Source organism: Corticium candelabrum, chromosome 19, assembly GCF_963422355.1.
Source record: "Corticium candelabrum chromosome 19, ooCorCand1.1, whole genome shotgun sequence".
NCBI classification, from domain to species: Eukaryota; Metazoa; Porifera; class Homoscleromorpha; order Homosclerophorida; family Plakinidae; genus Corticium; species Corticium candelabrum.
In genome coordinates, this window is record NC_085103.1 from 734,153 (window position 1) to 745,681 (window position 11,529).

General features: G+C 39.0%; 2 protein-coding genes across 2 annotated transcripts in view; both read left to right on the plus strand.

Annotated features, from left to right (window-relative positions):
* The first annotated feature begins 3,198 nt into the window (after positions 1-3,198).
* On the plus strand, positions 3,199-4,845 carry LOC134195227 (uncharacterized). The gene is made up of 3 exons (XM_062664228.1): positions 3,199-3,515; positions 3,668-4,792; positions 4,840-4,845. The coding sequence occupies exons 2-3, from the start codon at positions 3,728-3,730 to the stop codon at positions 4,843-4,845; spliced, it is 1,071 nt and encodes a 356-aa protein (XP_062520212.1). The 5' UTR covers positions 3,199-3,515; positions 3,668-3,727.
* LOC134194987 (uncharacterized) overlaps positions 4,839-11,529 on the plus strand; it is a 9,859-nt gene continuing 3,168 nt past the window's right edge. The window contains exons 1-5 of the mRNA XM_062663977.1: positions 4,839-7,492; positions 7,552-7,689; positions 7,748-8,831; positions 9,213-9,295; positions 11,233-11,347. Coding sequence (XP_062519961.1) covers positions 4,886-7,492; positions 7,552-7,689; positions 7,748-8,831; positions 9,213-9,295; positions 11,233-11,347 — 4,027 coding nt within the window. The 5' untranslated portion in view covers positions 4,839-4,885. The remainder of the gene's footprint in view (positions 7,493-7,551; positions 7,690-7,747; positions 8,832-9,212; positions 9,296-11,232; positions 11,348-11,529) is intronic.

Here is an 11,529-nt window from a genome sequence, read left to right on the forward strand (position 1 = left end):
TATTTGTGATAATGGCAACCGTTCCCAAAACTGTGGTAGACTCTAAAGATGGTGTAAAGTTGTGCCATAACAGTTTCTTGTATGATTTTGACAAGTTCTCGTCTGACTGCAGTATGAAATTCTGGAGATGCGAACACAGCAGAGCAATATGATGACCTAAATTTGACATGTATGTATAGACACGTTTTCAATTACCTGGCGACTAATAGTGCGATGACTAAGAGCATGTTCACACCAGGCCTAATCATGATTAGTTTGGTGTTAGTGCACTAACGCCACTCGTTCACACCAGTCTTAATCATGATCAGTGTAAGGCCTTTCTAATGCCATTCTAACGTCGTAGAGAGCAGTATTACAACCACATTAGTGGCGTTAGTGGTTGCACGTGACTTTGGCACGTGAGGTAGTATACAAGAAGAGCACCCCACTGATGTTTCTGATGCGGTTTTGTATGTTTAACCACACAAACGCATCAACAACATGGCGACGTATACGGAAGCGCAGGCAGATGCATACTACATACATGCCTGTACATGTGACAACTTATTGTCGTCCCTCAAGGAGCTGCCAGAGAAAGCAAACTAAATGTTTTCCTCTGCAAACCTGAAGCAATGGATTCGTCAAAACAATTCATGCGAATTCTTGCCGGATATGACGGATGAAAACTGTCGAGGCTAATTACACTCACATGCCCACGTGACTTACTAATCATAGTTAGCGGTGTGAACGTGCTTGCGCTAATGTTGGCCTAATCATAGTTAGCCTAATCATAGTTATTCCAGATGTCGGTGTGAACACTCTCTAATTGTAGTGTCGACTAAGTGTACTGGCGACTAGGTGTACTGGCAACTAAAGTTCTGCGACTACATGTTCTGTGACAAAATGGTGGCAACTAACTGTCCTGCACCCAGTCAGTGGAGAAGGCGTAGAATAATTGCCGAGGGAATAGGTGATGGAGATGAAGCAAAATATGAGATGTCAATATAGAGTGGTAGAGGTGATCACTATTGAAAGATCACAAACACCTAAGATTGAATCAAAAATCAAAGCAAATTTATCCTTGAAAGCAGCAGATGGTTAAACTAGGTTTGTTAAGACAGGATAAGCTGGAAGGGTGGCATCAACATTTCAAATCAGTGTTGAACATAAATCAGCAGTGTCTGAGGTCATTTCAGGTAATGTAAAAGACAGTATAGAGGCTGATGATGGTATTGAAGGTGGTTGTGACAGAGAGGATGCTGTGATATGTAGCCCTCCTGCTGAGGAAGAGATTGCAGAAGTTATCAGCCAGCTCAAGTGTAACAAAGTACCGGGAGCAAATGAGATTACCTCTGAGCTCTTCAAGCTTGGTGGAGATAGCATGGTTGAATAGCTCACTCGGTTATCACAGCAAGGAGGGCTCAGTGAAGAAATACCTGCTAATAGGAGAACACAATTATTTTTTCCTCTGCATAAGAAGATTAGTTATGATGATTGTGACAACTTCAGGATCATCGCCTTACACAGTGTTCCAGGAAACTTTTGCAGGGTTCTTCTGAATAGAATAAAGGAAACTGTCAACAGGTTGGTGAGGGAGAATTAGTGTGGTTTTAGGAAAGGCGAGGCTGTGCAGACCAGCTGTTTTCACTAAGCATGTTGAATGGAATGTGCACGTCAATTTCACCAGCCACTCTTCTTGTGGTTGTGGACCTAAAGAAAGCATATGACTCAGTTAATCGTAAAGCATTATGGTCTGCTTTAGAGTGATGTTATTTTGGCTTACCACCCAAGATATTGAACATCTTGAAGGCTCACCATAAAGACACCAGTGGAGCTGTGAGAGCATATGGCAAGGTCTCCAAAGAGTTTAGGATTGGAAATGGTGTTAGACAGGGTGATGTGTTGGAACCCATATTGTTTAACCTATTTTTTGATGCAGTCATTAACATGTCTCTGCAGAAGCACCTGGGGAATGGAATTACCATCTTGTTTAACACAAAAGCTGAGCTAGTGGGGAGCAGAAAGCAGATGAGAGATCAAACCTTGATCTCAAATCTTGAGTATGCGGATGACATGTGTCTTCGCAGCAAGTCTATGGATGAGTTAGAAGAGATGTTCCTAGAGCTAGATTTGAGCTGCAACCAAATGGGCCTTCCATCAGTGCCAAAAAGACAAAAATTCTGGGCATTACTAACAACCAACAACAACTTCCAAGAGGTCTCACTTTACAGAGCACAAATGAACTTGTAGATGTTGTAGAGCAGTTTCAATACTTTGGAAGTTTTGTCACATCATCTTGTTAATTAGACAGAGAGTGTAGTACAAAATTTTGTAAAGCATCCAACAGCTTCAGATCTTTTTGAAAATTCCAGCTCTGATATCAGAAATCTATCAAAACAATCTAAGAATGTTTAAGGCAGTTATCAAAGCAACGCTTCTTTATGGTAGGGAGTCTTGGACACCTTTGTCTTAGCACATCAAGAGACTGCAGAGTTTCTGCATGCATTGCTTATGAATCATCTTGGGCATATCAGTAAGAAAGAAGCAGAGGAATGCTGATGTTTGGGCTAAGGCAAGTATTGAGACTGTGGAAACAATGATCGGGAAGAGAAGGCTAAAGTGGCTAGGCTACATACCCAGGATGGAATCTCATCGTATTCCAATGCAACTGCTGGTTTGCAAGTTTGAAGGAGGTAAACGTTCTGTAGGTGGCCAGAAGCTGAGATGGGTCGATGTTGTGGGACAGATTTGAAGAAGTATAAGCTCAACAAAGAATGGATGCATATTGCCCAACATCGTGCTAAGTGGAGATCCATTGTGGCTCTGCAGTTAGAGTTGAATGAGGAAGCTGAGGAAATGGAAATATGGGAAAATGTAAGAGGAATGAAAGAAATGAGGGGAACCGAGTATTAGATCAGACCGACCTACAGTGTACTCAACCTGGTTGCACTGATACAGCCCAAAACAAGGCAGGTCTTGTCAATCACCAACGACAGAAATGTGGAGCAACAGCCCAAGAGATCCTCTTTGTTGTCACTGCCACCAAGACTTTAAACAACAATGTTAGAAATCATACAAAGTTCTGCAATCAAATCTGAACAGAGTCCAGAGATTACGTTGGGAGTAATAAAGTCCTAGGAAGTGACCTAACAATGTGGCCTGCACCACTTACTCAAGTGAAAACAGAACATGGATGGATGATGTGGACGTGTCTTTGTTTGTGTTTGTGTTTGTGTGTGTGTGGACGTGTGTGAGTGCATGTTTGCATACGTGCATGCGTGTGTGTGTGTGTGTGTGTGTGTGTGTGTGTGTGTGTGTGTGTGTGTGTACGTACTTGTATTATGTCTAATGGTTGTGTACATTCTTCAATTTCTTTGATTAAGAATGTGTTAATTAACTAGGTTGTCTTTGGTTTGCCTGGAAGTGGCAAAAGAATTGCATTGAGGCAACTTTTGCAAAAACACAATCGATGGAATCAAATAATTCACTTGAATGGCAGTAGCAGCTGTGCGTGGCAAATTTCCTGTTCTTTTGTGGTGAGTAACCGTCCTCAGTAATTGCTTAATTAAGTATTGCTACTTGATTGTTTGTTTGTTAGTTTGTTCATCTGTTTTCTGTTGTTTGTCTGGTTATTTGTAAAGTACTATATACATACGAACAGTGCATATGTTTCTCTGTTCATGTCTAGTGTGAACGCTTTGGTATCAATTCCAATCGACTTAGAAGTCATGAGAAAATTCCAGAGCTTATGCAGCAGCTTAAGCAATCAATGCAAACGCTGTTTGTTTGCATGAATGTAAATGAGTCCTGTCTGTTGCAGTTGAAGTCTCTGCTTACAGTTCTAAATAGTCACAATGTAAATGCTGATGTTCTTGTAAGCACACGATTTAATGCTGTTCAAATGGAACTAGCTAAAGAAAGTCATTATGCTCTGTTTACACTGCATCACCTACTTCCACCTGAAATCGAATGTCTATTTTCTGGCTCAAAGTTAATGCAGGCAGCAAGCAGTTCTAGCACATCAAAGTACCATCGTTATATAACCTGCATGTTAAGTCATGCAGCTACAGCTCGACTTACACAATGCTACTGTAGTCAGACTAAAACAGACTTAAATTCTTTGCTGCCAAAACTTCAGTGTGTGTGGGACAAACTTGAGGCGGAGATGAAAGAGTGCGAGGATACAAGCACAAATAAAGGGATTGTTGAATCTATCGACTATCGTCTTGGTTTACAATCTATTTTGCATCTTATTCTGGATAAAGTATCCAATAACAGTAAACTTGTGCTAGAGCTGGCATGTGTTACAGGGACTGTGTGTGGCTTATCTGCTAAAATTCTTGCTGCAGCAGTGCAGCCCTTTTTTACAGCAACAGAAACAGATATTTTGGAGAGTGTGACAAAATTAAGCTCATTTGGTATAATTGAGATAGAAAGATGGGAAGAGAATATTCCTGTTGTGTTTGTTCCTCAAACACTTCAGGAGATTGTTGTGTCAATACTGAAGTCTCAAATGCTGTCAACATTTTCGCAAATCATTTTGCACATGGCTAATGCGTTATCAGATAAACTGCCTGTCGACAAGGCTTCTTTGTATACTTACACAGATTTAGTATTATTTCCACATGCAGTGGCTGTGACACACCATTGCATATCTGTTAATTCCAACTCGGTGGCATCTCCCAGTCTTCTGAATCTTTTGATGTTCACTCGAGATTTATATTTGTCAATGGACATGCCATGTGAAGCAAGAAAGTGCAGCGAGGCCCTGCTGATGAGACAACGTTTGCTTCCTGACAACATGTTTGCCATAGCAAAAGAAGATATTCAAGTACAAATGTCTAGCGTTAACTTTTTCAGCAATGATGCTTTCACTATTGACAAGACTGTCAATGTGTTGCATAGAATGGCTAGTGTATTTTGCACTTACGCCTTGTATCGTTTTGCTACACCTGTGATCAGTAGTTTACAGACAGTTGTCAATAAGTTGAGTTTGCAAGATAGCACATACACTATAGCAATTTTGCTGCTAGTAGATGCTCAAATGGCAAATGGTCAGCATCATGAAGCTGTGCATAATCTAGAACTGATTGGCCATGATTGTTTGAAACCTTGTGACATGAAAGCAAAATTGGGTGATGTACTGTCTAATGTCAAGTTTGGCAGTCATCATGGCACTTGTTGCTATCAAATTGGAATGAGGTGCATCACGTTTGGGTTTTATGCGCATGCCGAAGCGTTTTTACATCACATAGAAGTATCTACATGTGATCTTGTCATGAAACTGAAAGTGAGGCATGCATTTGCCATCTTGTTACGACAAACTAATAAACTGGATGAATGCAAACAAGCATACAAAGAATTATACAAACAAGCAGCAGCGGTGTCTGGATATTGTGAGTATCAAATTAAAGCTCTTATTGGTCAAGGAGAGCTTGCATTTGGGACTGATAGTGCATTTGATCTGTACAATCAAGCTTTCCATTTGTGTTGCTTTGGGAAGAAACAGATCACACCAGATCTACGTACTGAAGTCATGTTGAGACTTGCTGAATCCTCTGATCCAGCTACTGCTAAAGGAATTTATGAAGATTTAATGAAGATATTTATTCAAAATGAAGACAACCAAATGCTTTCTGCTTGCTGTTGCAAACTTGGTGAATTATCCGTTGATGAAGCACATGAAGCATTAAGGTTCTTCACTAACGCTGTGGAGGCTGCAAAGCAATGTGGTGACATCTTTGTACTAGCTCAAGCACATTGGTTTCGAGGCTGTTGTCAGCGTAAATTTCAGCAGTCAGATTGTCGTAAGCAAGCAGAGCAAGAGTTTAGAAAGTCTGTCATGTGTGCAGAAGAAGTACGCAAAAAGAATGTACCATCAAGATTGCTTTTGTCTGATAACGTTATTTCTCTGTGTGATGCAATGGTCACACGAGATAGTTGTCATGCTCAAAAGATTAGAATTGCAATAGCTCACTGCATTGAAGCATACTCATGGAGTGAGCTTAATGAGAGTGACAGAGCTCTAGAGCTGTACAGATCAGCTATCGTTCCACTCTGTGAGGTTAAACACTATCTTGCAGTCAGAGATACTGGATTACAGTGTCAGGTAATGCCTTGGTTTGACTTGTGTTACAAATCTGTTTGTTCTTGGCTGAAACAGCGTCAGTCTGCTTTTGAGTTGCTTTTTTTGCAAGGCAATTTTGAAGAAGCTCTTGTAATATCAGAATTAGATCGATCTTTTAACCAGCTAGACACATTAATTCAACTACGAGAGCATGGGGTCCAAGTCGACTTGAATTTTACAATTGATGACATTAAAAAAGTTATTCAAAATCAAACAGCAACTGTGGTTGTGTACAAAGAGATGAATGGTTTCGTCTACATATTTGTAGTTGACCCTAACACGGGACTAGTTCATGGTGCAAAGAGTCCATTGTGTTATCATTCCATTGAAGCTGTTTGTTGGGAGCCTTTACGGTTGGACTATGTCAGCTCATCTTCATCATCCATGCCTGGTTATCCTGACTTGAAACGAAAACATTTAGAAACATTGTATGACAATCTTATTCGTCCGATAGAAGACATGCTGCCTAAGAAAAATTCAAGTTTGGCTTTGGTCACTGATGCAAAAATTGCATCTGTACCATTTGCAGCTCTTCAGAAAGATTACCAGAGTTTAGATATTACTCAGCAATATAGCATCTATCACATTCCTTTGGTTTACAGTCTGAAACTAGCACAGACAGACTTGAAGACAGCTTGCAATTGTGCTGTTGTGGCTGCTCCTGGCTTCATTTGTGAAACTACAAAAGAGCAATATTTAGACTCGTCTGCATTGCCCGATTCTATAGTTGAAGCACGCATTGTTGCTTCACACTGTCAGTCCTCTCCATTTGTCAATGAGTTGGCTACAAAGGAAATGGTTTTACCTCATTTTCCACATGCAAACCTTATTCACATTGCAACACATGGGAAGTATTGTAATGGTTGCATTCATCTTAAGTTTTACTCTTCTGAAATGGTGGGTAATGTTCCAAAGCACTCAGTGTTATCTGGAAATGAGATTAGGGGCTTGAAGCTTCGAGCAATGTTAGTTGTTTTGACTGCGTGTGTTAGTGGATTCAATCACTTTCAGCTTGGTGGAAGAATGGGGCTATCGAGTTCATTTTTTGTAGCAGGAGCCCAGGCTGTTTTAGTAACTTTGTATCCAGTAGTAGATGCCTATACTAGACTCTTGATGAGCTTTTTTTACTGGAAGTTACGTAACAACTATACAATCGCTGAGTCTTTGCAGAAAGCCACACTGCTGTTAAGGGTTGTTATCAATGAAGAAGACCCTCTTGCTTGGGCTAGTTTTCTGATTGTTGGAAGTGGCAGTGCGACTGTCTCTTTTTCTAAATCACCTATTTATATTTCTCACGTTGATTCTTGTCACTACTTTGCGGGAAGTGAAGACGTTATGGATAGTTTGCTCCGTTGGCATACATCTGACAACGTTTATAAAATAAAGGTTAGAACTTGTGATATTTTTGGTTTCTGTGATGATTGTTGATCTTGTATAACTTATAGATAATAAGTGGACCAAGTGGAAGTGGGAAAGTGACCTTGGTAAGTGAAATGCTCTCTAGGGTTGGCTCACAATATAGAACTATAATTAGAATCAGAGACGACCATCAGCACGCCTTTAAAGCTGCTGTGGAAGAATTGGTTAGTTCATTTTTGTCAACACTCAGTAAACTTTTTATCCTTTTCTTGTTTGTGACAGACTCTACACTTTCACTCTTTATTTTACAAAGAGGATAAAGTTGGCCAGCTCAATTGTAGTACTGATGAGGGCAAGACTAGCCTTCTAATTTTGGAACGTGTTTCCAAGTATGAAGATATAGAGAAGATTGCTCAAAGATTTAAAGGAAGAGTGATGGTAACGACTGAGTATATAAGTGAAGATGATTCTTTGGTGGTGAAAAAAATGTCTCAGGAAGAGATTAAGGGGTGTTTTGTAGTCATGCAAGAGATGTCTACAGAAGATGGAAAAAGGTGTTTTGTGGCAAACTTCGGCGATAATTTTTTTGATGAAAATAATGGGAATGTGACTGACTGTTCTTGCACAGTGGCTTCTCTATTTGCCAATCGTAATCTATTAGGGTACCCACTGGAGACCTTGCTTGCTTCTTTATGTGTGCGGTTAAAGTGCGTAATGCTGAAACACTTGTTGTCTAACCTGGACAAGAGAACGAATGGAACAGAACAGAAAAGAGCTATTATTATAGAATTTCTTGTTTACAAGATTGTTGAGTCATTGTCAGAAAGAGTGTGTGCTGTTCTTTTCTTGTGTTCACTTCGTGATTGTCGATCTGCACCAAAGTCACTACTGGTAGACACTTTGGCTAATTGCAATGGAAGAGGAAGGCCACTGACAAGACAGGAAGTTGAAGATGACATTGCATATGCTGTGGATTTGAAGCTTGTCTCTCGAGATCACAATGCAATTGTATTGAAGCATAATTTGTCTAATGCAGACTATAGTGAAAGTGTAGAAGTAATTTCTATGCATCCTTGGATGCAGTCATTGCTTGGTCAAGACCTATCACATTCCTTTGTTGTGCGGATTGCACACAACTTCTGTCGAGCTTTAGTTGAGCATTTCAACAGTAATAACATTCCTGTCAGTCATTGTGCATTATTGACTGCTCTTGGAGTAGCATTTTGTAATCTGCTGTTGCTGGACAATATTCAATTGCACATGTTCGAAGAGGAAAGTGTAGATGAAGTCAAACAGCTTATTAAGTGCCTGGAAAATTTCTCGTGGCCAAAGAGATTTCACTCCAAAGTTACCAGAGTGTTGAAAGGTTAGTGATACCATAGATAACTTTAAAGGCAGATTAGTATATATAGAAATTAGTAAATGCAAATCAGTTACATTTATGGCAAACCTAGTATATATTTGCTTATACGATGGATTTATTTCAATGGACAATTGTAAGGTGAAGATAGTATACTTAGTAACTAGAAAACAAGACCAGACTAGCTAACAAGTATATTTCATCACAGTAAGATGAACCACAGCTTTGTGATTCAGCATGCTTGGACACCAAAATAATAGTAAAATGAACTGCATATACTTTCAGTAAACATTATTAGTTTTTGTGGTTTTTGGCATGCGTCTTTTGTTAGGGATGTAGTCAATCAGGAGATTCTCTTCAAGAATTTTTGTTGCTTTGGAATTTTAGACAAATTGAATGCCGGTTCTTCACAAAGGCAACTAGTTCAGTTGCTCAGTTCTACTCTTGGAATTGATCTGATGGCTGTTACGGTTAGTATATTTGCTGTCTTCGTTCATTTGTTTGGTGATATATATATATATATATATATATATACACACACACACACACACACACACACACACACACGTGTGTGTGTGTGTGTGTGTGTGTGTGTATGTATACGTACGTACATACGTACATACATACATACATATATATATATATATATATATATATATATATATATATCAGCTTAAGATATACTATATTTTACAATACCCCAATACCCCAGCATCCCTCCCACATGTCTCCCAAGTCAAGTAGGCAAATCCCAACTACGAACATCTAAACTAATTGCATACGTGCATGTAACATCTTGGCATTGTAGCACCATAGTTTTACAGACAACTGTTCTAATATGTTCTTGAAAGCTTGAGGAAACAATATCCCACTGATTGATGATGTCTTTGAACATATTCCTTTCAAAGTCAAGTCCCAGAGATTAAAAAACTAGTGGATAGAAGAGATAGAATAGATCGATAGAATAGACCACCTGCTGTGGTAACATTAGCTTTATGCCTGGCATCTTCTTCAAATTCTGCTATATATATATATATATATATATATATATATATCATGTCTGACCGTTTTCACATATTACTAGTACTTGTACATGTACCTGCCACTGCATGTTTATGGTATCATAATTTTATCATGCAAAGGTGTCAGTTGATTGATTGTGCTGACACTGTATAGACCCAATTTTGACTATCTACAACAAGTGATTGTGCACCATGTCTTTGATTAGATCAATTAACACTAATTGTTACAAGTTGCAGTGTTTGACTGATAATTAGCGGAATCTCTTCACTGACTAGTATTGCACCATGAACTCTTAATTAAATGCATCAGCGAATTTACATTGACCGATCTCCCTGTTTTATATAACTTCTTACTAAATTGTTTTTACAGTACTGATAGCAGGACTGTCAAATCTTGCTATTCCAGTTTTGAAGGACAAGTCAGGGCGATGAATCCTGTTAATTGAGTCAGCTGCAGATTAGACTGCTAGCAAATAATAGCAATGATAATGCAGCCAGGGTAGTATACTCAAGAGTTCAGGAGCACATGCAGCAGGTAGTGGGATATGTGACATGCCTGAAAAGGTTCTCAGTTAAACGTTACAGCAGCACTGACGGAAACATATTGAAGCAACCTATACATATATATGTGTAATGCCTGTTAAGGGGACAAAGTTTATAAGCTACAATTAAGCAGCTGGCTTAATTTACATGATTTAGTACATGATAAATGTACTTTAAGTCTAGGGACATGAATGCATGCACACATACCAAAAATTGATTTAGTAAGAATCATTATGGCTGAAAACATCAACTTACTATGCTAGGTTTATGTTTTGATCCTGACACAAAGTCATTGGCAACGTCAAAAATTAAGATTGAAGGTCTGTGTTAGATTTTTGTGGAAATGAAGCAGGTTTGGGTGATTTAGTCCTAAATATATTACTCTATTTTATCAACTATTTTCATGACTGGAAGTATGCAGCAATAGACAGCTGGCTGAAGGTGAAGTTTTAAAAAGTGGTGCAGAAATAAATGCACTATTGAAATGCAGAAATAGTGCAGTACTATTGTACAGACTTGTTAAAGTAAGCAATCATACATTATTCATTTGATGGTAGATTGTGCATAGTGCATTAATTAATGCATTGTTCGGAGTGATCAGCTCAATTGGCTGCAGTCGACATGATTGATGACTGTCGACACGCAGAGTCATTCTGCAAAGAATGGCTAAGGTGTAGGTGTGGTCAATTCATAGATACACGCATGTTTGTCATGATGTACAGTCATCACTATATCTATGTGCGTGCAGTACATGGATTGTGCGCAATTGTTTAATTAGCAGATAGATCATGCACTTTTCTTGAACTGCACACCATATTGCTAAAATACAGTGCTTGTGTTAGAATCATTGCAGGTCAGTGGGTGACAATGTGATTGATTTGAAACCATCACACCTCATTATTGTGTCCAACGAATGGCTGATGCAACCTAAACATTGGGATAAGGAGATTTTGAAGCGTAAGTTGTTGCACCAAGGGTAGACCAACTAAATTTCTTGATGCTCATGCAGACATGATGACATGACGTTTTCAGCATGCACAGTTTGCCTGCAAGTACTCAAGACACCATTTAACAACTGTTCAATAGCTTAATTAAGAGTATTAAATTAAAGAATTGTTAAATAGAGTAACTGACGAAAG

Bases quoted from the DNA above. Each gene is read 5' to 3' on its own strand.
- LOC134195227 (XM_062664228.1), top strand. From the start codon at position 3,728: ATGCAGCAGCTTAAGCAATCAATGCAAACGCTGTTTGTTTGCATGAAT.